The sequence below is a fragment of the Pan troglodytes genome, chromosome 12 (assembly GCF_028858775.2).
Source record: "Pan troglodytes isolate AG18354 chromosome 12, NHGRI_mPanTro3-v2.0_pri, whole genome shotgun sequence".
In the NCBI taxonomy this organism is placed as follows: Eukaryota; Metazoa; Chordata; class Mammalia; order Primates; family Hominidae; genus Pan; species Pan troglodytes.
This window is the reverse complement of record NC_072410.2, coordinates 105,333,222-105,360,968: the sequence shown is the minus strand read 5'-3', so window position 1 is coordinate 105,360,968 and position 27,747 is coordinate 105,333,222. Positions and strand designations below refer to the sequence as shown.

Genomic DNA, 27,747 nt, shown 5'->3' with positions numbered 1-27,747 from the left:
GGGAGGCTGAGGCAGGAGAATCTCTTGAACCCGGAAGGTGGAGGTTGCAGTGAGCTGAGATTGCCCCACTGCACTCTAGCCTGGGCAAATAAGAGCAAAACTCCGTCTTAAAATAAATAAATAAAATAAATAAATAAATAAATAAATAAATTATGTATATCCTACATTTTTCTACCAGTGTCAAGCATAGAAAGTAAGCTCCATAAGGCAAAGTCTTACACATTTCTTCTTTATTCTATCACTAAGCCTAAGACAATAGTAGGAGTATTACAGTAGATTTGTTCCATGAATGAACAAATTAATAGTAAGTATTAACTACATAATCATAACTCTGCTCTGGGGTCAAAGATAGACTCTGGAAGAAAAAATAAAGATTAGAAAGTGAACGCAGAAAAAAGTAGGAAAGAATGTTACAGAGGAGAGAGCTTTTATTCCAATCTTAATACAAATGCTGTGACCTTGAAAAGCTTATTCATCCTCTCTGTGTCTCCATTTTTTCACCTGAAAAACGGGGGAAGTGAATTAGAACTGTAGTTCATTATGAGCCACAGATCCTTTTAAGAAAATAAAGGCTATCAATTTTCTCCACAAAAGGATTGTATGCATATATCATGAAAAATAATAAGTCAACATGTTTTATCCAATAATGAAACAGCTTTAATGTGTACATTTTTATATGATATAAAAATCCATAAAATATTTTATAACTTTGAAAGGTAATACAATAATTTATACACTCAAAAAAAAAACTTCTCCACTTTATAATAAAGCAAGCCCCAAACCCCCAAGCTGGAAGAACATATATCCAGAGAAAACAAAACATTTCTAGATGTTGTAAAATGTTTTGAAATATGAAAGTCAAAAATTTTCTTTTAAGTTTCCGTAACACATTTGTTTCAGATAAGGATGAAGTTGTTTAATCCTTGCTTTTCTTGACAAACCAATCCTGATTGGCCTACTGCATGTCTTAAGCGGTCGTACTCTTGAAATGCCATGTGGAAAGTGACTACCTAAAAATATAAGACAATAAAAGAGTAAAAATTATCAATAGTTTCTATGCCTAAAAATCTTTACTTCTAATCATGATATTAGCAACATTTACTGAATACTTACTGAGCACTTATTATTTATGTGCCAGGCACTATACTTTAAATGCATTATTTTACTTATTTCTAGCTCCAGTTTTAAAATATGAAAAACATAAGCACAAAAAGTTAAGTAACTTGCCCCATAAAATATAGCAACTAAATAAAGTCAGCATTCCAATCAGGCAGTCTAACTTAACAACAATCACAACAAAACCATATAGGTTTTAAAGCCAACTTGATGTTGTGGCTTTAAACACCAGGTCATTTTTTCTATTGGTAGCTAAACAACTATGCTGTATGGTTAATGGTTATGTTTGGTTTCTAATGGAGGTTATTGTCAATAATAGAACACAAAGGCACTCCATCTATTATGCATCAATAGAGGGCTCTGAGTTGGAAGATGTTCTTTAACATTATACTATATCATTTTCGAAGATGTCCAAAACAGTTCATGGAGATACATACATCTGTTACTAAATCAGTTATGTAAAATCAACTACCTCTGATAATAAAATACAATATCTCTAACTTTCAGGGTTTTTTAAATAAACTGTGGGGTACATATGTAAAACCAAACCGTGGGGTACATATGTAAAACCAAAAATGTAAATCAAACTTTAGTGAATCAGTATGACCTCAATATAATAGCCTGTTATACTAAAAACAGTGTAATCAAATGTTAAATCTGACAAAAGGTTAGCAGTATGATTTTTACTAACCTGAACCAAAAAGAATCTGTATGTATCTATGTAAACTTTAATGAAGTAGAATACAGAATTAAGCTACATGTATAATAAACAGGGAGAAAAACAACACAAAATAGATAAAATCAGTTTATTATACTCGATTCAATATTAAAATTAGAAAATTAATTATTAAAGGTTAAAGAAAAATACATTATTGCTAGATCTTTTAAAAACTTTGAAACACAAAGGGATTGTTTAAATAAGACAACATTGTTGGATCACAAGATCCTCCTCCATTGGTCTAAATGATATATAAAGCGCCAGTGAACTGGCTGGTTGGCATACAACATGTGCTCAAAATAATTTCAATACTGTACTTGCCTTCACACCACAGAGAGAAGAGAGAGATGGAAAGAGAGAAGGGATCCATTGAAGACATTTAGTAGTCAATGGAAACGTTAAGAGAAGAGGCATCATGATGGCAGGTGGGTGGCTATCAAAACTTTTCAGGATAACTGGGATCTTTCTGATGCCTTTAAAATGACAGTGTATAAGCAGGCAACCACTCTAACTAGGCAGATCAGTAAAATCCATTCATATTAACCCCATTCCCCAGTATCTTCCAACTTTTCTCTTACACTGTGGATTTTAACAAGCCTCAGGAAGATCATTCAACTTTTGTACCCTTTGAAAGTGAATCTACTTCCTAACATAGTATTAAATAATTCTGGCTGAATTCATACATTATTTTTGACATTTCACAACATGTCATTTTAACTTGTGAAGGCAGAATCACATTGTTATATGGGTTTAGATATTTCAAACAAATGTAATGATTGCTTTTCCAATGTGCACACATACTTTATCTTCCTCCTACATCCATTTTATTATCACAATTATAATCACAATGACAGCATGAGGATATACTCCTAATCTTCCTTTATTCTATATCAAAATATATTGCTAAGCCAATTTCTTCCTTTCTTTCTGCCCTAGAAGAAGCAAACCCTATCCTTTTCAGGCTAATTCTTGCCATACTACTTTTTGACTCATGGAGTATTGTTCCATCAGTTATTTCCTTCATCCCGGGGAGAAGAGACTACCTGTGGGCTTTTGATCTTCCAATGTTTTGATTAATTTTTAAAACTATTTCATTGTAAGCTAAGAAAAGAGGAAAAGATACAATTCTGAGGTGACAATAAAAGTATCAGAGGTAACATTCTACTGATTATGAGAATGCAGAAAAAATGTTTTGAGACATGATGCATGACTTAAGATGTTTTAGTAAATATATTTAACCTACAATGTTACTCTTTTTAGATCTAACCTTGTTGTATAATACCAGAAATTTCTGACCGGATTATAACTTTGCCTAGTTCCATAATTTCAATCCTACCCCTACCCTACACCCTTGGTACCACAAGGTGGAATGAATGTTAGACATACTGTGTTTTATTCTGATATTGTAGATCTATTGGGCAAAAGATAAGGTTAGTTGTTTAATTTTTCTTTAGTGTGTGCTTTTTTTTTTTTTTTTTGACAGAATCTCACTCTGTCGCCCAGGCTGGAGTGCAGTGGCTCAATCTAGGCTCACTGCAAGCCCCGCCTCCCGGGTTCACTCCATTCTCCTGCCTCAGCCTCCCATGTAGCTGGGACTACAGGTGCCCACCACCATGCCTGGCTAATTTTTTTTATTTTTAGTAGAGATGGGTTTTCACCGTGTTAGCCAGGATGGTCTTGATCTCCTGACCTCGTGATCCGCCCACCTCAGCCTCCCAAAGTGCTGGGGTTACAGGCGTGAGCCACCGTGCCTGGCCTAGTTGTATTTTTAATGTAATCGAAAGTATAAACATCAGTCAAAAATCATGTTGACATGACTAAATGGCAAATATTTTTTATTCACATAATAAAATGTCCATATAAAAGCTTCATAACAATGAGAAGCACAGAGTATGTTCTCTATCAGAGAGCATGGTCCCTATTACACATCTCTATTAGATGTGTAAACTAGGCATATGCAACACTTAACATATAGTCACTTTAATACATCAATACAAATATCTGAACGTAGTTTTGCAGAGTGCATTTCCCAATAATATTCTAAATAGCATTTTAACTGTCACCAAATTTTTAATTATTAGAATTTATCAGTATAATATTAATGCTCTTAAAAGGTGCTAAAACTTTGTATTTATTTTGAACAACATGAATATCTATACTTTCCTCATACTAAAAATACCATAATGCAATAATCATCTTAGAAGTTATCCTAAAAAGTAACCACAATGTTACCTCCTCTCAATAAATAATTAAATTCTTCTTTACATTCATCAGGGAGAAAAGCAGGTCTTTTAGGTAAAGGTGTTTCACAATCTGAAAATAAAGAGTGATATGTTACAGCAAAAAGTAACTTTTATATAAAATATTAACGGTATAAACAAATTATATTTTCAGAAATATTTCCTTCAGTTGGCTCCTAATATTTAGAAAAATGAAGTACGACTCTTCAAAGCTCCTTTTTAAAATTAACTTGTTTCCTTCAACTTCAGTATATTATTGAACATTTGAATACATCTTTATGAGAAAATAGTGTGCACCCAGCTAGCAGCTGCTGAGAAATTCAAAGTTCAAGGTGAAGCTGTGTCAAAGTTCAAGGTGAAGCTGTCTCAAACATTCAAGAAAACACACAGACTCCAACTGTACAAGAGGAGAGTGAAGAGGAAGAGGTTGATGAAACAGGTGTAGAAGTTAAGGACATAAGACCTGGCGCGGTGGCTCACGCTTGTAATCCTAGCATTTTGGGAGGCCGAGGGGGGTGGATCACAAGGTCAGGAGTTCGAGACCAGCCAGGCCAACACAGTGAAGCCCCCATCTCTACTAAAAACACAAAAATTAGCTGGGTGTCGTGGCAGGCGCCTGTAATCCCAGCTACTCTGGAGGCTAAGGCAGGAGAATCACTTGAACCCAGGAGGCAGAGGTTACAGTGAGCCGAGATTGCGCCACTGCACTCCAGCCTGGGCCACAGAGCTCGACTCTGTCTCAAAAAAAAGAAGTTAAGGACATAGAATTGGTCATGCCAGAAGCAAATGTGTCGAGAGCAAAGGCAGTCTGAGCCCTGAAGTACAAGTAATGATATGGTAAATGCTATTGTGGAATTAACAATGTAACGGTATGAAAACAACTTTTTTTTTTTTTTTTTGGTGTTTCCAAGGAGTAACTGCAGCTTGCTTTGAAATTTGTATTGTTTCTATCATAAATAAAGCTATGGCTTCTTGCTGGAAAAAAAAAAAAAAAGAAAGAAAATAGTGTGCATCAATAAACATTGTCTTGCATTTTATCTCTACCTTCCTTCTTTGTTGTCAAAATTATACATTTGGCCTACACAGAAAAAAGCAGTAATTTTTCTAGCATGAGAAATAATGTTCTAAAATGAATTTCATACCTTTCTCAGAAGTAGAGTAAAGTAACTCTTCCTCTGATCTACTTGGATAACAACTCTCATTAGGAACTTCCTGTTCTCCATTATTGGGTACAGTTTTCCATTTAAATAAACTTTGGTGACTTTTGCGCATATTAGGACCTGCTATAGTATCATGGAACGAGGAAGATGCATGTATTTTGTTGACCACAACCATTTTCAAATCTTTTTCTATCTCCATTTTTACCTTCTCAGCATCATTTTCTCCAAAGCAATTTTCTTGCCCATTGTTTGTTTCCACAGTGCTTAGAAGTTCATTTTCCCTACTAATTTCATGAAACATACGAAGTTCTTCAAGTACTAAGTCAAATTTTCTCTTCATCTCAAAATCTTTTACTATTGTCAGAGCTTCTGTTGATAAATATTTAGCAGCTAAGTCCTGAAAACATTCATCATTCCCTTCACTCAGACCAGTTTCAAATTGATGATTAATATATAATGCAGAGTCATTCTTTCTTTGAAAATCCTTTGAATTAGCTATCTCCCTTTCTGGCAAAATACTCTCATATTCATTTGTATTTGTTACATAATTTTGATTAACATATTTATTTTCTTCCACATTTACTTCCTTACTTATTAATGAAACTGACTGTACAGAAAACATGTCATCCATTGGAAAAAAACTATCTTTCTCTTCCTTTTCTATCTTAGTATCTTTGTGAACTTGGAAACTATTTGTTAAACTTTCAGCTGTGACTTTTACTTCCTCTTTCAAAATTAAGTCATATTTTTTTTCTTCTATTTCACTTAGCAAGTTCCAAAAATTTAGTACTTGAGTTATAGAAGTGGTATGGGTCTCTTCATTATGTATTATGTTGTGGCTTGCTGGTATGGCCTGTTGCCTAACATTGCAGAAATCTTCAAATATGTGCTCACAATCAAAGCTACTGATCTTATTATGTCCCTGTTTTCTTTCCATATTTAAATCTTGGCTGTGCATATTTACTTCATAAAAATTTTCATTAATGTATCCTTGGTTGTTCTGTATAAATTGAGGACAAGAATTACCATGTGTTTTAACAGTACTAGAATTATAGTGAGCCCAATTTTCCACATTCACAACTTGTTGAGGACAACTCATATTCTGACAAGTAATTTCTCTTATTAAAGAAATTTCATCCATGTCATCAAAGACCATTAAAAGAGGAATTTTTTCATATGTTTCAAAAATTGGAAAATCTGTATTTTGAGTTGTCATACTGAAGGAATTAATGGGTTTTTTCTTAGACTTTTCAAAAACTTGTTCAGTTCTAAATAACTTCCTTTTCTTTAACATAGGTTTCATATTATCTTCTAATAGTCTTGAAGAAGTTAAAATCTTTACTAGATATGCAGTATGATTTTCCACTATATTTTTTGGATACTTCAAATAAAGCATGCACTTGAAAATGCATTCCTCTTCTAATTCAAAATCATTTTCAATTCTTGTTAAAGAGTCAAAGTTATTGAGCAAAAAAGCTATGTTAGTTTTCAATAGAATATCTAAAGGTTCTGAAACACTATCTTGTAAATATATGCTTAAAATTCCATTCTTTATATTTGTATTCATGTTTCTTGTTATTAGATTTTGAATACCAATTATACCAATTTGCTTTTTACACTTCAAAATGTTATAGCAGGCTAAAATACTATTATCTTTTTTATTTCCTGAAATACTTTTATGGAAATTAAAAATTTCTATAATGAAACTTTCAAAAGGGTTGTTCACATGAAAGACTTTTTGTGTAGTATTGTATCTCAACTGTAGAGTATTATCATTTTCTCCTTTACCATTTAGCCAAACAGTCGTTATTAAAGCTGTCTGACTACCTAATATTTCTCTTACAAGAAGCTTTGATTGTTCTTCATATGCATTGATGACTTTTGCATAGTGGTAATCTTCCTTGCTTAAAAGGTCTATTTCTAATAATAATAGCCAATTCCATTTTTCTTCAGTTTTTTTCATATTTTCACATTTAGTCTTGCAATTATTTATAATCCAACAATTTCCTCTATTTCTTCTCAAAATATGTCTAACGTTACAGTCCCAGTTTTGAGATTTTTCCAACCTGGTAAGTATGTAACTGTCCAGACATTCTGCTTCCTCCCAATTTGCATTTTCTAGTATAGCGAAATTCTTTCTAGAGTCTCTTACATTACACTGGATACTACTGCAGTTACAGTAGTTTGAACTGATCAAGTCTTTTCTCTTACAAGTATTTTGGCTGCTGAGTGATGGGTAGTCATTTTCATAACATTTGGAAAAAATGTTTTCCGCTTCTACAGTTTTTTTATCATTCTGTAACTTTTGCTTCTTAACATCAGGTCTATTTTGGGACCAGTAAATGTTTGTGAAATCCCTAACATATGCCTCTTTTTTGTCATTCTTTTTCTTCGCTATTTCCTTTAAATAGACAGAGGACATTTTGCTATTTAAGTCCATTGGAAACTGAGGGACACTTATTGTGCCGCTATCTCTAAAATAGCTAGATTTGGCAATTTCCAACCTGGGCTGGTTTTGAGATTTTGATATTTTTAGTACAGATGATGAAATGTTATTTTCTCTTTTATTTGATGGCACAACACTGTTAGCTTTACATCTGTTTTTAATTTCATGAAATGGTGATTTAGTTTCCTTGAAAAAGGTAACATCTAAAAATGGATTTTCTTTGTGAACATTGTCTCTTCCTTGGACAAACTGTTGTTTTCGATTCTCATTTCTAATTCCATGTATATCGTGTATAGAGGGGCTGGGCAGAAGTTGACTAACCCCTGCTTTGGAGCTATTACTGCGGTGCACACTGAAAGCCTCTCTGTCATGCAGTCCTGCCTCAGACCTTCCTGAAGCCCTCAAATCAGAATCAGGACTTTGTGAGGGGGGAGACTGCAAACAGCTACTCATTTGGAATTTGAGATTTGAGCATTCCAGATTACATATCTGCTTCCCACTGACTGATTTCTCCACACACGAGTCTGCGGAGTTATCGAAAATAGCATTCGTTGAAACAAGGAGTCCCTTGAAGGGTCTAGGGGACAACTCCCAGACTTTTTCCGCCTCAGACAAGCGAGGCACCAGAGGCAGTCGCCAGCCCGCCTTAAAGACACCTTCAGGCTCCTCAAGACAGAGCCGCTTGCTACTAGGTGGTTGGGAATCCGAGTCCTCAGGAGGCGTTAAAGAGGAGGTAGGCTTTCTGAGCTCGGCCATCCGCGGCGTGGGCTGAGGGAGAGACATGACAGCGAATGGAAAGGATCTGTCCGAGTCCCGGCGGGGCTCCAATCCCTTAATAGGCGGTTCCGGGCCGCTCTGGTCACGCCCCTGACCCGCCCCTCAAGACCTGGCCTTAGCCTAATCTCAGGGTTTGCCCCACCCCGAATCCGCCCCTCCACAGCCCCAGCCTCAGCCCCGCCCCCCCCCCAGTCCCTCCTCTCCCTGCCCCCACCCACGCGCCCCGGTTGTCTCACCACTGAAGGTCGGAGCACCCTGGGCCGTTACAGTGTCTATTTTTAGCGCCTTTTTCTAATGCCACGACTGTAGAGAGTCTAAATGCTTTTTTCCCTGTGGTAGAACGAAGGGGAAAAGTTAGAATCTCTCACTTAAAAAAAAAAAATTTGTGAATGGTAACAACTTTATTTTCTAAATTCTAAAATTTTGTTTACCTCAGAAACGGCATCTCCACAACGGCTCGAGTGACTCTCCAGTAAAATCGTGTAGTTCTGTCAGCACCAGACCAAATCTCTCTGTGTATGGAAAAACTTTTTAATCCTTCCAGCGTCACTTAAGATCATATTAATATTTCCACTTCACTAATAAAGTGTGTTTGGGGGAAAAAAGCCACCAGTACTTACCAGTCTATCTGAGGAAAAAATGTGTGGAAATTATTATCCGGATAATTATTATTCTTCACTTAAGACTAAAAAAAAAATAGTTTACTATGTGCTGTGGGGATTTCTTCTCAAATATTGTGGATAAAATTATTTAGAGATAAAATATTATATGTTTGAACTACCCCATTTAGTGTAAACATAATAATACAGGTCTGACTCATACCTACTAACAAATTTTTAGACGCTATTTCTTGTTTTTTTTTTTTTCCTGCTTTGAGAATCATTTATGATTTCCAGTCAATTCTGGTTTTTGTGAATTCTATAATCATTAAGAAGAAAATGTTTTTCAAAATGTTTATTATTATTATATACATGTTTCTTAAGAAACATGTAACTAGTGCTCAGTAATAAACACCTCGATTCCCTTGGTGGTTGTTTCAAGCTTGGTATGTTTTATATTACATTTTATGCTAAAATTTATAATAACTACAATAACATGCAACCAGAATCCTAACTTCAGAACCCTCCCATGGCATAGATGGCAATATATAACTAGCCTTCTACTTTAGGTAATAAGATGTTCACCAGTTTCATGTTTTTTAAATACTCTTAGATACATTGTGATTACTTCAGTGTAAATTCCTCTAGAGAAATGTTTACTTAAGTTTGTAGAAAGCCTTGCAGCAGAAGCACTTCATTAACACTATAAATAAGAATGTGGCAGTGGTTCAGATTCCACATCAGTGAATTCTCCAAGTTCTACTTCTGTGTATCTTATGTTCTATTGCTTTTCTATCCCAGATTTTCCACAAATCTATATTCTTTTCTAATCCATTCTGTTTTAGCCCATAAGGGGTGACTTGTATAGCTAAGGTGTATATAATTGGTGCGCTAGTGTGATATTAGGACCAAGACTTTTTAAATCTGTAAAGTAAATGCCATTGATTGTGATTTCTAGTCTAGATTGATCTGTAACTTGATATTTGATTATTTCTTCATCTTGCTAGTTTGCCCAAGAGCACATTATTTTTTATATCTCCATCACATCATTATTTAACAACTCTACATTGTTTAAGGATTAAAATTCAAATAAAACCCAGAAGTATTACATGTAACTCAACAATTGTTTGACTCCAAGATACAGAAATGTATAGTTATTTTCTCCATCCTGAAGAAACTTACAGCCATAAAGACCAAAAAAAGAGTCTTTTCTTGCATTTACTTATTTAAACATTATACTAATGGCCACTGCCATTTCAAACAATGCCTATTGAAACCACTATTTATGTGGGTTTTTTCCTTTGTTTTTTTAAATGCCACCTAGAAAATGAACCAGTTATAAGTGAGAAATGCAAAAAATTATGTCTCAACTCATCATAATCAAAATATAAATAAGACTTGTCCGAATCTTACTGATGCCTCAAAGCCCATTTCAAATGTCACATTTTTCTATATCACTTTACCCAACCCTTCCTTTGAAGTTCTTACCTTCCTTAATAACAGTAAACTGAGCTTTAAAGACAGCATCTATCTGATTTCTTTTAGCGTGGTGTCTTCTTATAGTTCAACTCTGAATGAATAAAAGGATTAATGAGTTCATGAGATAAACCCCATACTGAAGATATGACACAATCTCCTATTAGAGTTAAATCAGAAATTTACTCAATATCAATATCAAGTCTAATGTCCTTAAGCATAGTATGTCACATCCTCACTACTAGGTCCTACTTAACTCTTTCAGCTTCTTTTTTTTTTTTTTTTAAACAATTTGCCCCCATGCTGCCTACACCAGAATGTTTATTTTCTTGCTCTTTTATGTATGTTCTCAAAGCCCTTCATTTCTCCTCCTGGCAAATTCTTATTAAGCCTTAAATGGCCCTACTCAAAAGTTACCTCTACGGTGAAAGCTTCTCTTCCTCCTCCCTGCTGTAGCCAATCCCTGGGCAGAATTACTTGCATCGTCATCTGTTTCCTATAGCAATTTATTTCTAACTGTAGAACACTTAAAATGTCTTTATTGTATTGAGTTGTTTATATGTCCCCTCCACTAGGCTCCATTAATCAGGACAAGGATTTATTAATTTTTGTATCCCCAGTGCCTCTAAGTACCTCAGTTAATTAGAAGAAATGAAATGACTCCATGGTTAATACTCATTTACCAACTCTAATGGATTCATGGTGTCTTGAAAGTGCCTTAAGTTTCTTGTTTTTGTGTTATTTTGCTTTAGTTTTATACATTAGAGACTTGCTTTTATAATCATGTCGAAATACATTTAACATGAAAACTATGCTGAGCTATAATACCATAGGAGTTCAAAATGGACTTCAAATATTAGTGGTTTTAGCATCATTTGTGTTTCATGGTAGAACCAGAAATATGACAAGACAGTTTTTCCCTTTTACTTCTTTTAATAAATCATGTAAGAAGTGAATAAATATGCTAAATCTAAAAGTTTGTTTCAAACTGAAAGATAATAAAATATATTTCAAACAGTTAAAAGAACCACTAACAAAAATATTTAAATACAGCAGTTAGAAAGGAAAACATCATCACTTACTAAAAATATTTAAAATAAATATGGCTATAAATAACACAAATAGCACTTTTCATCAAGTCAACGATAAGCACTAGGGGAAAATAAGAAAATCAGGATACTGTGTACATTTATTTGCATATAAGATTAAGTTTTTATCAGCTCAATAATGGTAATTTGTAACATAAATATCATCTTAAATGTGATAACATATGTGCAAATGCTTTAAACTATAAACCACCTTTTTGTCCTCAATGTTCATTAATGACATCATAATCTATCCAGTCTCCTAAACTAAAACTCTTAGTATTATCCTTAACTTTTTCTCTTTTTTTGTTTTACTACTTCCCCAAAATGCATCCCCTACATAGACATTCATCAAATCTTGTTGATTTTACATCAAATATGACCCTGAAATTAATCCCCCTTTTATCCATAATGTATCATCTTTATTTCAATCTCTCATTATCTCTTTCTGAGAATATTGTAATAAACCAGTCTTCATTTTACTAGTCTCTTCTCAACTTCTGCCCAATACCATTACAAAAGTTTTTTTCTTAATAGAATATTAATCATTTTGTTACTTTCTTAAGAACTTCTTTTAACCTTTGATGCCCTTCAGAATAAAATACAAACTTTAATTTGACATAGAAAGTTCCTCATAGTTCAGTTCTAAACTGTTTTTTTCAGCTTCCACATCTACTCCCACAACACAACTTACTTTCCTGCAGCACTTAACTTCTTGCCATCCCTTAAATGTATAAAGCCCTTCGCAGTTTCAGTCTAGGCCATATGCTGCTTCGTTTGCTTAAAGCATAGTGGCAGGTCTTACTTAGGAAAGTTTTCTGCAGTGATCCAAAGTTTACAGTCATCTTTAGACCCCTACAGTTTTATTTGCTAACCTTTTTTTTAACTTCTAAATTTCTCCGCATTATTATGTTATTATATTTTCTGCTTACTTAGCTAATTAGAAATAACCTTTTTCCTGAGCTCTAAGTATTGGAAAAACAGGTGGAATGTTCCACTATTTACAACATCCATTTGATACTCTAATAAATTTCAGTAACAATTTAAGAACCCTGTCGCTGAAATAAAGCAAGAGTTTGTTTTTTATTAGAATCTGTGCAATTGCAAATAACACCTTTTTTAAAAACAATTATGAGTTCTTTCCAATTAGACTTTTGTAAAAATCTTTTCAAGGTTTTGAGAGGACAAAATGTCTTTTTTTAATCATATAAACTTAAAATTACTTAGATTACTTCCTCCTTTTGTAGTTTTTTCCTGAATTTAGTCACATAAATATTTAGTTGGACATGGCAAATTTATATAGCTATCTTTTACTTAAAATTTTCAAGGAATTACATATATTGACATTAAATAAAAAATACATTTAACATGAAAGCTATGCTGAACATAATTTAATTTTATATCCTGAAAGAAATATTGAATAGTAGTTGAAGGAGTAGAGTCGAATCAAACTAAGTTTTTGAATCTATAGTCCACTCATTCCTTGATGTGTAATATGAGCAAATTATTTAGTTTTTCTGAGACACAGCTTCCCATAAATGGGAATTAAAAAATAGAACCTACCTCATAGATTGCTGGGTAAAGTAAATGAAATACAGTATATAAAGCATTTAGAAGAGTCCTGGGCACCCAGTCAATGTCCATTTAAAAACATTTTTAATTACAATAGTTATTATCAAACTCATAGTGTGCTGAGCTGGCTCTTACAGATTCAGAAGAGTTGATTGTTAGCATCTCTTCCCAACTGTGTATTTCAGTAACTTCACGTGGGTAGTTTGGAAGTATTTACATCACTGTAAATGGCTCATAATGGAAGTATTTATATCACTGAAATCAGCATATGCTACAGATCAGAGCTTTTTTTTCTAGAAAACCAGTTGTTAACAGTTACCAGCATAGTACAGCATCAAACTCTGTCTTATGTTTCAATAGTAATTTATATTATTCATACTATCTAAGTCAATTCTTACTACAAGCTTATAGCTGTAGTGAGCCAGGCAGTTTGTCTAGCTAATATCAAAGTCAAGCAATTCAATAGACTCTATATTTGATGCCAGGACATATGCAAAAACCTCATTTAAAAATAAAAGAAGCTCATGGTAGTTAGTTTTCATCTCATTTGATACTTCTTTATGAGTGGAGAGTCCAAAACTTAACATATACAAAAAAGTAGCTATTTAATATTTTAAGTTTGTTTATAGTTTCGTGATTTCAGGATGCACATAGGTTCTGTTCACAGGAAAACAATGGATCAAAAGAATACTCCCTCTATCATTATCTAGGACAGAGTATAGCCACTGCCTACTATCAATGAATAATCATTGAATCATAATATAATCTTCAAAGTACTTTTAAGTGGATGCTGTCATGTGATGATTTAACTCTCCTTTGATTTGCTGAACATCTATTATGTGCAAGGATCTGTGCCTGATGCTGAATGAAATATTTTGACATGTAAGATTTAATCCTTGTCTCTAAAGAATGCATTCTAACAAGAAATATGCATATAAAAGGATAACCAACAATACATTGCCGAATCAGGCTGTTCACAACTTTGTCCTAGCTATTTTTCAGCCTTATCTTCAGCCACTTCACTCTCCTCTCCTGTGCCTCTCACAATTTGCCACACAAAACTACTTGCAATTTCCAAACATTCATGTGTTTTGTTGTTTTGTTGTTCAGTTCAAAAGACATTTATTGAGAATCTATTATTCAGCAAGCATTGCGTTAAGTATCAGGAATCCAAAATAATACAGTCTTTTTCCCAGAAATTTAGAGTACAGTAGGGAGACAGACTTATAGAATTTATTTCAGTATAATAGGATAAGCGCTACAGTAAAGTTATATCTAGCCACTGAAGAAAGGGGATCAAATGTAGTCTGGAGACTTAGGGGAGACTTTCAGGAAGAAATGGTGTCCAAAAGCTGAGTCTTAAAGGTTATATTCATTCATTTAATTCCTATAAGCCTATAGTTTTCTGTAAAACTTCCTTTTATTTCCATACTAATCAATTATTCATCCATGTTCCCATAACATTTCAGACATCTATTGCATACTTATAAAATTATATAGAGATTAGTTGTAACATACTATCTCTTACACTAAATTATTAGCTCTTTAAGACTTGGGATAGTTAACTTGGTTATCTTCATATTTCCAATATTTAGCATGGGACCTACCATATGATAGACATTTTTTAAACTGTCAGCTTGAAGATATTCCAAGTGAATGATATAGAAAATAAGTACTGTAAAAAATAAATGCTGTGAAAATTCAGGGAGGGATTACATAAATTCTATACAAAATAGGCAAGGAAGGCTTCACAGAGGAAAGGATTGAAAAATTCCTGTAAAACAGGATCTAGGAAGCCTCAGGAGAGTAGTTTCAACCAGAAACAAAATTTAACCTAAGGTCCAAAAAATAGAGCTCTGTTTTGTCAGAGACAAAGAAAGTGGGGAAATAGCTCTAACATTAAACTGAGAGCTAGGAATAAAGATGAATTAATCTGAAAGCCACTGACTCAAGGAATCTGGTTACAAGAAGGCTTGGCCAATCAGGGTGAAAAGCAACAAGGGCCTGGAAGACACTGAGCAATATTTTAAAAAACTAAATCTAAATAGACATTATGATATAGTAACTTGCCTATCCTGAATGTAGTATGTATCCCAGGATTTCTCTAATTATAATGAATGGGTTTGGTATATTCCACATAACTGAATTTAGCATCAGTGGACCTTTTAAGAGGAGAATTAATGAAAGAAAATGTGACCAAGGCCATGATACCCTTGAACAGATATTTGAAGGGGTCTAGCAGAAAAAGAGCCAAGAATCACAGAAAGTAGACAAGGAAATGTAACACTGGGAATTGGGGAGAGGCATTAGTGCGTACTGCAATGTGCTGTCACACAATTCTGTTAAAGGATAACCTTTTCCCTAATTTTTAATAGTTTCTCAAAGATAATTATGCCCTATGTGGGGAAAAAATAGGATCAACATGTTTAGTTTTGAAATGCAATCTGATACATACTCATTATATACGTAATATTTGTTTTACATAGTACTTATGAATAGAGAAGAAAGTTGCTTTGCAATTTTTGCCTGAGGTCATTCATGCTCATCACCCACTTAACTGTAGTTTCATATCAACTTCCAAAAGCTAATCCCACAATTTCTGGAGACCACTCAGAGGGACTCTAGAAATGACTTTCTTAAAAGTTATCTGGCCTGCACCTTGGACAATAACCTAGAAAACCATAGATATAGAATACGGGCTGCTTGGTTAAAGTTACAATGCCTTCTTCAAGAAACATTCAAACAAGGCAGCAGCTGGGCTTGGAATATAATGTGTAGCTAAGCAGGAACAGAACCACAGTAATCATGATTGGAGTAAAGAGATAACATACATATATGACCCTTCTTCTCGTATGTGGAAAACAAAAAGGTAAGAAAGAGAAGAGGCAGCAAAATGAGCATATATTTCCAAGCCATGCTAATTATGACATTATATATTATATATGTAATGTATAAGTAATATAATGAATCAAGGGATTATAAATAGAATTTTAAGTTAATATGCTCTACAACAATCCAGGTGTTGTATTTTTTTTTAAAAGTAAAGCATAAAAAGACAGAGGATTTTCTTTTTTTTATTTTTGCATATAAAATCTCTGTCGGGTGCAAACACATATAAAAAAATTAATTCAAATGATACTTAGCACAGAATATGTGCTCATCACTATTCTGGATACAAGGCTCGTCTTTCAATAGGTATAGGCTTGTAGTCATGAACACTTAAATTTATATGTGGTTCCTTGTTGGATATCCTTCTGCTTGCTTAGCAATGTAATAGCAGCATCATATTTTCTACTTTTACACTCCAAACTGGTAGAATAATTACCAAAAAATAAAAAGATGACTATTTCAATTGCTGCATGTCATTGCAGGGAATACTCCTTCTACCGAGTTTGATTTATAGACGAAGTGCCTCAGACCATAATTATCCACTGTTGAAGTACTAATACGAGGTCAAACTTTGTCAGGAACTTCAATGTGGAACCAAAATATGCCAGTTTAAACTCCAAAAGAAGTATCCCAGATGTCTGCAGGAGACTTTGGTATTGGGGATTGAGAAATAGAAGACAAGAAACAGAAATGTAGCATCATTCACCACTAACCCTTTCTGTAACCCTAAACCCTCTACAAGAAAGGCATACAAGAAAAGGATAAGAGTTTGCATATACAACAGTCAAAACTACACTCACTGCACTGCTCAAAAAATGTGCCTCAACTGAATTTGCCGAGGTTCCGTAGAATTACAAAACTATTTTGCACTTTTTTTAATGAAAAAGGTTTTCAAACTCTGGCAAGAAAACAAGCTCAAAATTCAGGCTTTTTATTTTATTTTGATTTTTTTCTGTTGCTTTGAGGAATGAACACTATAAACTTGTATCAATTTACACTGAAATCATAGTAAGAATTTTAAGAAGGCCAGAAATCTATTGACAGCCAATATAGAGTAGTAAAGAACATAAGAAATATGGGCTCTGCACCCCGAAAATTATCATGCTTCAGCCTTCTATTTCTTTACCTGAGTGGTGTGTTCATTTTGTGATAATTCATTATGTTGTACATTTATGAATGATATCCTTTTCTGTCTGTGTTTCCTATTTTTAGAATGAAAGAAAAAGAGAGGAAAGGAAGAAGGGAGGAACAAGGGAAGGGAGGGAATGGAGAGAAAAAAAGGATGAGAGGAGGGAAAGAGGCTGAGGCCAGGGTGTTCAGAACCTTGCATGCCAAAGCTAAGAAAAGGTGGACTTTATGCCACAGACAAGACGATATTTGTGTGTCTCAGGAAAATGATATATGTAAATAGCATTTTAGAAAAATTTCTACAGTAGCCAATTTAGCATGAACCAGAAGCAAGAGAATACTGTCTCTAGGAGAAATTGGTCTAGTTTAGAAGACATTGAAATAATATAACCAGAAATGTTAAGAACCTGTATTGTAGTATCGACCACAGGAATAATATATTTTAGAAATAATCATTAGAACTTTGTTACAGCTGCTTTGAGGGTAAGAAATCAGTGATTATTTCAAGGTTTCAAGCCCAGTTGACTAGAAAAATAAACATATTATTAATGGCAGAGGGGAGTAGAGAGGTTGAACTTGTCTGAAAGTATATCATAAGGATGAGGGTGAGGCATCTGAATTCAAACATATTGTATTGAAGAAAGTGCTATTGCTCTAGACTGCTAGTTGGAAAAGCATAAATGGAGTTCAACAGCAGATAAAGATTATAAATGCAGATGATTTCATGTTCATATGCATATTAAAATGATTTGGCATGGTTATGAAGGGCAGAAACATCAGAACTGCATTCTCCCAGCTTCTTTTTGCCACTATTAAGATTGTTCTAACTATATATCATCATGGGAAAAATGATATAATTTATACTCTGTTCTACTTATATATACTATCAGATGATACCTATAAATTCTTTGTGAGCATAGAAACCTCTTAACGCTTGATGAAAAATAAACCTCTTACCTCTTTCTACTAGTGTGGTTGGCTTGGTTTTAAAAAATGATTTCAAATTTTGATCCCTGCTTTAATGTAGTCTCATTTTGACTATATTGCAAGGTGGCAAAATTTTTACTCAGGTTTGTTGTCATCTAAATACTTTTAATCAGAAACTCCTTGAAGATATTTTATTGATTGATTAATATGGTAAGTGTTTATTTTGTGAATTTTGGAACTAATTTCACAAAAATTAGTTTAAGTATGGGTAGGCGACAAATAATCATTAAATCAGTAGCATGTAGATTTTAATATTATCTGCATATAGACAATCACTCTTAAAACATAAAAATATATATGGCATTTTCCTTAAAAAGAATGAGAGGGAAAAACTATTTAAATTTTTACCAAGACCTTGGAAAGCTATGATCAGTTTCAGGGAAGCTACCTAATGAACAGTTAGAGAAAAAATAAAGTCAGATAGGCACGGTGGTTCATGCCTCTAATACCAGTACTTTGGAAAGTCAAGGAAGGAGGATCACTTGAGGCCAGGAGTTCAAGACCAGCCTGAGCAACATAGGAACACCCATCTCTACAAAAAATTTTAAAAATTAGCCTGGCATGGTGGCACGCAGCTGTGGTCCTAGCTACTCAGGAGGCTGAAGGGGAGGATTGCTTGGGCCGGGAGAGGTCGGAGGATGTAGTGAGCCGTGATTGTACCACTGCTCCCCAGCCTGGGCAACAGAACAATTCCATGTCTCAAAGAATAAAATAAAATAAAGTCTAGCACAACCTTCATTTGTCAGTAGCAAAAAAGGAGGACCAGTACCTAAGAAAGAATATAAACATATTTCTTGGCTTTCAAATGATTATACTAGTTGCCAAAAGATGGTTCCAGTGTCTGTTGCCAATTGTAAAAACTGTTCCCAGTCATACAAATCTAGAAATTCCCTGTCAAGTCTTATGTGTTTTCTTTCATCAATCTAATCATGTTATATTCATGAAAATTAACTTAAACACACAGTCACTTTTTCTTAAATACTTTCATAGTATATTCTAACATATTATAAAATATCTTATATATTAAGAAATATAATCACTTGTTGGGACGTGTCAACTTTCCTCTGTATACATTTACTATAACATCACATTCATAATTTGTCAACTAATAATAAAAAATAAATAAATAAATTACTTAAAATTTTTTTTCTCTTTAGAATTACTAAAAAAAAACTGTTTTCTACTGTTTTTGGTTCTGTAAGTGCAGAATTATGTATCATAGTATGAATTATAAATAAAATTATCAAGTTATAAAAATAATCTTCCCAATTATCAAAATTTCCAATGGAATGTTAATTCTTCTAGATAGTAAAATCATAGAAAAATAACCCACTGAGAATGAAAGCTAAAAAGAAAGAGTAATTAATCAACCAAATAATGTTGAGCTCTATTATGAATCAGGAACTTAGCATTCTGAATGATACAAAGTAAATATATAAGATGCAGCTTCTGCAATAAGTAGCTTTATGATATCATTAGATACTAAAATCTAAAAGAAGAACTATGTGTCCTGGTGATATTTCATTGAATATTCCATTCATATTAAGACTACCAAAAATTGAAATGAAGAAAATATCACCCTGGGATAGATTAGCAGGGAAGTATTCATGGGATTTAAACAAGACCTTAAAGAATAAGTAGAAAATTCACAGTTATACAAATTAAGCATCACATTGTAATCTGAATCTTCCTGTGGAATTCCATTGTACAATTCATCCTTTGGGGGTACAAATTTGAGTGGAGCTCTAGGAACACTATAAACTACAGGTTGGGGGATCACTTTTGTCTGGACATGCTCTTAGTGAGTCAGATCTTTCAGAGGATCTTGCCCTGCTCAGATTCATCTAACTTCAGGCATAGGATCTGATCAGAAATCACTGACTGATACTGCCTGTTTCTTGCCCCATTCCCAGTTCTTCTCACAGAACAAGAGTGTCACCATAACTACCAAAGAGTAAAATTCTCTTCTCTCTGGAGAAGATTCTATCATAAATCTCAGGAGATTCATCTTTGGCACCTTTCCGCTTATTCATACTATTTGAATAAAATGTGTCACCAAGTAACAGCATAAGCCTTGCTATAGCAGGGACCAAAAAGAAATATTCAGAGAAGGAAATAAAAAGCACACTCACCTGACAGCATCAGGAACATTTTATCTTAACTCCCTTAATGTTCCTGGGTAAAGCTTTCTGTAATTAGTTTTTAAATGATCCTACAAGTTATTTTGGCAGCTTTCGAGAGGCACTGACTCCTCAGATGAATACTGGTGTCCCTAAAGACATAAACAGATTAGCCAGGTGTGGTCGCGCACGCCTGTGGTCCCAGCTATTCGGGAGGCTGAGGTGGGAAGATTACTTGAGCCCAAGAGGTTGAGGCTGCTTTGAGCCAAGATTGCGCCACTGCACTGGATCCAGCCTGGGAAATAGAGTCAGGCCCTGTCTCAAAAAAAAAAAAAAAAAAAAAAAGACATATATTGAGTTACTGTATTCTTTCCTCTAGACCAAAGTGGGAAATTATCCACATATCTTTTAAGATAAAAATAATACAAGCATAAATAATAATATTAATGGTCCATTCTCTTAGATTGATAGATCTGTTATCTTCAATAACGGGAGAAAGAACTTCAATCTATTTAGAAGTCTTAATAAAGGCCTATTTTTAAAAGTGAGTGTTGAAGGCATAAAAACCAAAGAGTAAATTTTAGTTCATTTAAAATGGTCCTTAATCCATCAGATTCAAACTGCTTTCAAAATGGTCATGCTCTCAAGTTTCAACTACTTATTTTTCAAGTTGTACAATGATGTATGAAAATTTTCATAAAGTTTTCAGGTAGCAGGATTTTCATAGAATGTAACCATTACAGATTTAATCTTTGGGCTGTATCTATTTGTAAATGACCCTGAAGGTTATCATGACAGGTAGTAATATGTCATTTTGCTAAAGCACAAATGTGAATTTTATGGAACTATAAAGCTGTTGCTTGCAGTTAATTAAATTAGTAAGTTTAGTCAGCTGATCATGTGGTATGTGCAGCTGAATGTAGCTTTGCTGTTGTTATTTATCATCTCATTTTATACTCATAGGCAATAATATGGCCATTTACCAACAAAGTAATTTTTTCCTAGAGTAATACTCACATACTGGGGAGTCGGGAAAGCCTTAGGACATGTCCCTTATGAATATTAAGATATATAACATATTAAATAATGTTATTTAGTCTTATTTTTCAACCAATCCACAATCAACATGTTTGAACTTCTAATACTGTACTACAATCTACACAACCAGAATTCAGTCAATGAATGTTTCTAAAAACATCATATGTGCTGTGAACCTAAACCTGCTCTAAAAAATAGTCTATTAAAAATGACATTATATGGATCATTGGCAAGGTGTTATATAAGTCTAATTTCAGAATATTGTTTAACATTACAGTGCTATTAATACTGAATTTTATTCAAACATCCATAAACTAGCCTAGCAAATCTTAAGCAGAATTTGAATTACTTCCAGCAGTGGTACTGTGATCAGTATACCTAATCCGATTTCCATGAGCAACAATAATGAAAGGTCTCTAAGGAAATTATTTTAAATAAAACTAAAACTGTGAATTTAATTTAGTTTTGCATTGGAAGAAACTGGCTCAATATCATCTTAGACGCAAATTAGCACTATTAACTTATTATCCAGAATTTCTTAGATGCCCAATATCTTGAATTTGTGAACCATAGATCTCTACTTTTTATTCTTTCCCAATTTATAAATAAGGAAATCAGGGCATGAAGGGAACTTAAGTAATTTGCCCAAGACCACATCTAATAAGAAGCAGAGTTGGTTTTTGAATCCACATCTCTTAATTCAAACCTCGGCAATTTTCACAGTAAAAAAAGCCGGGGTGGCGGGGGAAGCATATTTGCAGAAAAGAAAACTCTTTCTATTATCGCACTGCCAGAATATTCTTTATCATAAACCTAACACCCACATGCTGTATTTAAATGCAATTGTCCTCTACACCAGTTTCCTAGGGCTGCTGTAACAAATACCACAGTCTTGGAAACTTAAAACAACAAAAATGTATTCTCCCACAGTTCTGGGGGCCGGAAATCTAAAATCAAAGTATCATCAGGAGATTTCTTTAGGGGGTTCTGAGAGAGAATCTGTTCCATGCCACTTCTAGCTTCTTGTTGTTGCTGGAAATCTCTGGTGTTCTCTGGCTTGTGCATAATTCCAATCTTTGCCCCTGTAGTCACGCAGCATTCTCCCTGCCTGTGTCTTTCTGTGTCTCTGTGTTTTTTCTCTTATAAGGATATCAGGAATTCTGTATGAGTTTGAGACTAGCCTGGGCAACATAACGAGACCCCCACCTCAAAAAAGAAAAAAAAATCATAAGAAAAAAATCCAATTGGTCTAGCGAGGTTTTAGTGTCCAGAACAAACAGCAGTCAGGAACCTGTTTCTTTAGACCCTTTTGGAGGCAAGGGAACCATTGACTTGTGGGCTAGGCATACTCCTCCAACAATATCTACTACAGAGTCCAAATATGAAAACAAAAAACTAGATAGATAGATGGATAGATAGATAGATGATAAACACATATATGTTCATATGCATGCATGTGCATATGAAAAGTTATTAATCAAGTTAATTAAATATTAACATTTTCTAAAACAATTTAGCCAGCATGCATATATTTGAAACAAATTATTATTTTTGTTATTAACAGACCATGTTCTACTTTAGCTGGGTTAAATACACATTGTCATTTTAATCCTGCAAATACTTTCTTACAGACAATATTCTAAGTGCTGTTTGACAATACTAAAATCAGTAAAACTGTTACTACTTTCTAGGAATTTGCAAACAAATATGTAGGGAGAATAACAAGTGCAAAAGCAACTCTTCCAAATTCCTTTTTTCTAAACTTTGGTGGTTAAGTTTTACTCTTCTTGTCTCTTCTCTTTATACTCCTCCTTTGTCAATCAAACCTATTCTCTGGCTACAGCCATTACCTGTACATGAATAACCACCAATTCTATATTTCTAGCACAGACTTCCCACCCAAGGTCCACCCCTGCAATTTCTTGATGTCTGCTGGACCTCTCCACCTATATGTGCCAATAGCCTTTCAAATGCAAGAAACATGTCCAGCAGTTAAGTCAATCCTCTTGCTCTCCTCTTCTCCAAACTTGCATTTCTGTTTTTACTAAAATCAATACCATTGTCCCAATGATCCAGTTCCAAATCTTATGATTGCGTTTGACTTTACCTTCTCCAATATACATAATCAAGTATCAAATTTTGTTGATTCTACTCTAACAATATCAAATTCATACACTTTCCATTTCCACTGCCACTTTTCTGGTTCAAGTGTTTATTTCTTCTAATGTGATTGTAAAAACTTTTCTTCCAATTCTCTTTACCTCTAGTTATGACTCTTCTAGTCCCTCCGTGATTTAAACATTAAAAATTAGCAGTGAAATTTTGTTTTCAAATAAAATCATATATGTGTAATCCAAGCACATTGGGAGGTGAAAGCAGGAGGATTGCTTGAGGCCAGGAGTTCAAGAATAACCTGGTCAACCTGGCCAGATTCCATCTCTACAAAAAATTTAAAAAATTAGTTAGGCATAGGGGTGCATGCCTGTAGTGCTAGCTACTTGGGAGGCTGAAGCAGGAGGATCACTTGAGGCCAGAAGTTTGAGGCTGCAGTGAGATATGATTGTACCATTGCACTCCAGCCATCTGGATGATGTTTTACTGATTTCGTTTTAATTTTCTTTCATTAAAATCAAAAATACAACAAACCAGTCTGAAATGACACAGTAAACTACATCTCTATCACCAAATATGAGTAGATAGCCTCAGAACTATTACTCCATAGGATTTTCCAATAGAATTTCTTCCTTGTTATATTTCAAGCAACTTGAATAAAAATGAATTCCTTGATGCCTCTGAGTTTTGAGGCAAAATGTATAAATTTTAAAAATGCTTTAGTAAGTATATAATTTTTAATTTTAGTGCAAAATTTTCCATGGTATTTTAGACTATGAACTATTAGTGGAATACCCAATACTCTTTGACTTTTTGTTTTTATATACTCTGGTTTCCTAATCAAGAAAAACAAAGTGAGCCAAATATTTTTGGTTTTCTCTTCTAGTAGTGTATGTAATGGTAATTCATCTTCTTCCTAAATTATAATCTATTACTGCATATTCTTGTCATCCCAAGCAAGAACCTGAAACTCGGAAAGATAGAAACTAGTAGCTCATTTTTTTTCAGCATCGGAGAGTAGCAGTTGCTGAATAACTGGTATTACATTACTGGGTTGCCCCTACCTAGTTTTGTCACATTATACCACTTTACTTTTAGAAAGCATTACAATATGGCCTTTCTCGTCTTCTTTTTTTTTTTTAATCAAGTTCATGATGTTCAGTAATATGGCCTTCCTAAGGAGTTGATCTCACCTATGAAATGGGGGTAATGCTCTCTGTTTGTGAATCAAATAACAGAAGAATAGTAAAATCATTTACAAGCTATAAAACAGAAGATACTTTAATATAGTTCTACACTTGGAATGTATGCCTAATGTCCAGAAAAATAAACAAACAAGAATAATTGAGTAAAAGTCCTTGAAAAATCAGTTAGTTAATAAATGCTTTTAAATACTTTGTGGATTATTTGCATGATAATAATTTAATCAAGGTGGAAGACACTCATGCTTAAAAGTTATAAAGTTTCTTCATATCAAAGTTAAGAACCTTAAATTCAATCAAAATGATTCGAGAGTTTTTTCTCATATCAACGTAGCATTCATTTTGCCTTTTGAAATGAAAAGCAGACAGTAGCTTTTATTTAATAATTAATAGAGGTATTGTCATTATATAGTATCTTATGTTTAAATAGAGCTTCCTAGTTAAGTATTTTCATATATACTATCTCAGTTAATCTTCAAAACAATTCTGTAAACTGTCTGCTATGTGGTAGGAAAAGATTCTTCTGCTGGGAAATAATTTTTTGGCTGAATTTGAAGGATTAATAAGACCCTTAAAGGCAAGACAAGGGAAGGATGAGTTTCCAGGAAAAGGGAAAGAGTATATGGATAAGTGCGGAGAAGTGAAACATTATTACATATTTGGTATACTGCAGGTAACACAGAACGGTTGAGCATAGAGCACTAAAAAGACATGGCAAGAGATGGGGCTCTCAAGAGCCAGAAAATGATCTTGCATGCTGTGCTAAGGAATTTTAATTTATGTTGTTTAAAGTGAGAAACCAGTTAATGATTTTATTCAAGGAAGTGACGCGATTTTACTTGCAACAGTTAGGAGAATGAGAAAGAACACATGTTCCAAGAGTGAGATGATGAGAGGCTGAACTAATACAGTGGCAGTGAGGAATGAATTTGCAAGACATTCAGAAAATGGAATTCACGGGATTCAGTTAATGACGTGATGAGGAATTAGAGAAATGGAGAAGCTGAAGATAACATCCAAGCTTCTAATTTAGAGGACTGGGTTGATAGTGCGCATCGTCAAAGTGCTAGGCAGCACAGGGGGAAGAACAGATCCAAGGAGGCAGAGGGGCAGGGGAGAAAATCATTTGGAGATGTTGAGTTTGAGCCATCTGTAACAAATTAACATGAAGATGCTCTATAGGTAGTTTTAAAAGGAGGAAGTCGAGAGTAAGGTGAATGTTTGGATTTAAGAACACCAGGGATCATTCTTTCTCTTCTTGAACACCCCCTTAGGAATGATAAGATGAACTCTAAACGATATATGTGGTAAGAACAACAAAAAAAAAAAAAAAAAAAAAGAGGGATCCCACTGTTTCTTTCCTCCTTCAGGCAGGATAAAATTTTTAAACTGTTTGGTTAAAAAAAAAAAGTGGGTTTTGTTTTAGTTGATTGTCTCTGAGGGGGCATAGAAATCACTGTTCGTATTTTCTCTTCTATGCTAAGAATCTCTGTTGAGGTTAAGAGTTTAATTAAAAACTCTAGATTAAAGAAAACACAGATTAAAGGGAGAAACAAGTCAGTAAGATCTGCTTTAGGCAAGAAGGGTTTTTGAAGACCCTTCTGGACTCAATGATTTCCAACTACCGAGGTCCCCCAAAATGGATCCGTGATATTATCTGCAATGGCTATTCACACAACTGAAAAAGAGTACAGCCTAGCAATAAAGACACATACAAAGTCATGAAGGAAAAGAAACAGGGCTCATGCACAGTGCAATTCTGTTATCATCATTTATGGAGTGTTGCCACTAACGATAATGGTAAAAATTTCCAGCTTCAGAGCACTGCTATGAATCTATATGTCAGGCCAAATAGTAGAAGAGAAAATGGAATAAAGTATTTTCTATTCTTGAGGCTGCACACTACCTGTATTTGCTATGACTATTTCTGAGGCTCCAAGAAACTTCCAGGAAACTCAAATCTTTCACGATGATTCATCTGGCAGGGCCTTATGAAATTTTTATTGTGGATTGTTCAAATTTTGAGGAAATTAGTGTCTACAGACAGAGTGATCTTTCAGACTGAATTTAGATCCAGTCATGGATTACAGAGTGAAATCAGAGGAGGACTGGGAGACATGATCAATCAAGTTCATTAAAACTAGAATTTTTATTCCCTTCTCTGCAGAAGGAGGCCTAAAACTCACCCATTAACTCATGGGAATCACTGCTTCACGGTCTTGCATTTTTTTCAGTATTTTAGAAAAACATGTAGAAGGGGCACAGACATATACAATGAGACATTCTATGAGTCAGAAAAACTGTTGTAGGGCTGTATTCTAAGAGATACTTCCTATTTGACTATAGGGAAGTTATTTTATTTTGTTGGTCTATCTGCATCTTTTAAAAAAAGATTTAAAAAGTCAGAATAGGACTGGAAAAGATGGCTCATGCCTATAATCTCCGCACTTTGGGAGGCCAAAGCAGGAGGATTGCTTAAGACCAGGAGTTTCAGACCAGCCTGGGTAACATGGCAAGACACCTGTTTCTACAAAAATATAATAAAATTAGCCAAGCGTGGTGGTGTGTGTCTGTAGTACCAGCCACTTGGGAAGCTGAGGCGGGAGGATCACTTGAGCCCAGGAGTTTGAGGCCACAATAAGCTATGATCCTGCCACTGCACTCCAGCCTGGGCAACAGAGCGAGACCCCTGTCTCTCTCAGAAAAACAAAAAAAAATCTTACGTAATATAATTATCTTACGTAACACATCTTTTCTGTAATGATTAATACCCTTTGCTTTTGGAATAAAGGTATGCTATGCATAGAAGTAAATTACTATCATTATTCTTTAAGAATAAACGAGTATAAATCCATTCTTCAATTCCGGTCTCTTTTCATTTTCTAATAATGACTTTCAAGTTTTCTTCCAATTTTTAAAAAATATCCCCTTGCCTTAAGTTCTACCCTTCTTGGCTCATATATTTTACACACAAATTTTCTAATAAATAATATTACCAGGAGTTCCCAGGACTACGAGCTTAGACCTGTTACACTACTGGAATTTCACACTTTTACTGTCATTCTCCGTTTTCAATTCGTCC

The 27,747-nt window shown here is 34.2% G+C and overlaps 2 protein-coding genes across 4 annotated transcripts in view; one reads left to right on the top strand and one right to left on the bottom strand.

Annotated features, from left to right (window-relative positions):
- Positions 1-410: 410 nt before the first annotated feature.
- RAD51AP2 (RAD51 associated protein 2) lies at positions 411-27,747 on the bottom strand. Of its 3 annotated transcripts, none has more exons than XM_054677692.2 (8): positions 27,662-27,747; positions 20,326-20,465; positions 10,545-10,626; positions 8,889-8,969; positions 8,694-8,787; positions 5,217-8,448; positions 4,067-4,147; positions 411-1,010 (listed from the first exon to the last, which is right to left on the bottom strand). In XM_054677692.2, exons 6-8 carry the CDS (start codon positions 8,434-8,436, stop codon positions 859-861), a joined length of 3,453 nt encoding a protein of 1,150 aa, XP_054533667.1. In that variant the 5' UTR covers positions 8,437-8,448; positions 8,694-8,787; positions 8,889-8,969; positions 10,545-10,626; positions 20,326-20,465; positions 27,662-27,747; the 3' UTR covers positions 411-858. The 3 variants fall into 3 exon arrangements, with proteins under 3 accessions (XP_054533667.1, XP_016803098.2, XP_001136434.2); XM_016947609.3 differs by having other exon boundaries at positions 20,326-20,628; positions 27,662-27,722; XM_001136434.6 differs by lacking the exons at positions 8,694-8,787; positions 8,889-8,969; positions 10,545-10,626; positions 20,326-20,465; positions 27,662-27,747 and having other exon boundaries at positions 5,217-8,630.
- The window catches only part of VSNL1 (visinin like 1), a 137,560-nt gene continuing 118,492 nt past the window's right edge, over positions 8,680-27,747 (top strand). The window contains exon 1 of the mRNA XM_024354216.3: positions 8,680-8,973. The gene's annotated coding sequence lies outside the window, so the exon portion shown is untranslated. The remainder of the gene's footprint in view (positions 8,974-27,747) is intronic.

Bases quoted from the DNA above. Each gene is read 5' to 3' on its own strand.
- RAD51AP2 (XM_001136434.6), bottom strand. From the start codon at position 8,463: ATGTCTCTCCCTCAGCCCACGCCGCGGATGGCCGAGCTCAGAAAGCCT. The intron at 4,148-5,216 runs GTATGAAATTCA...CTTTATTTTCAG, and splicing joins TTACTCTACTTCTGAGAAAG to ATTGTGAAACACCTTTACCT. The intron at 1,011-4,066 runs GTAACATTGTGG...TTATATTTTTAG, and splicing joins TAATTATTTATTGAGAGGAG to GTAGTCACTTTCCACATGGC.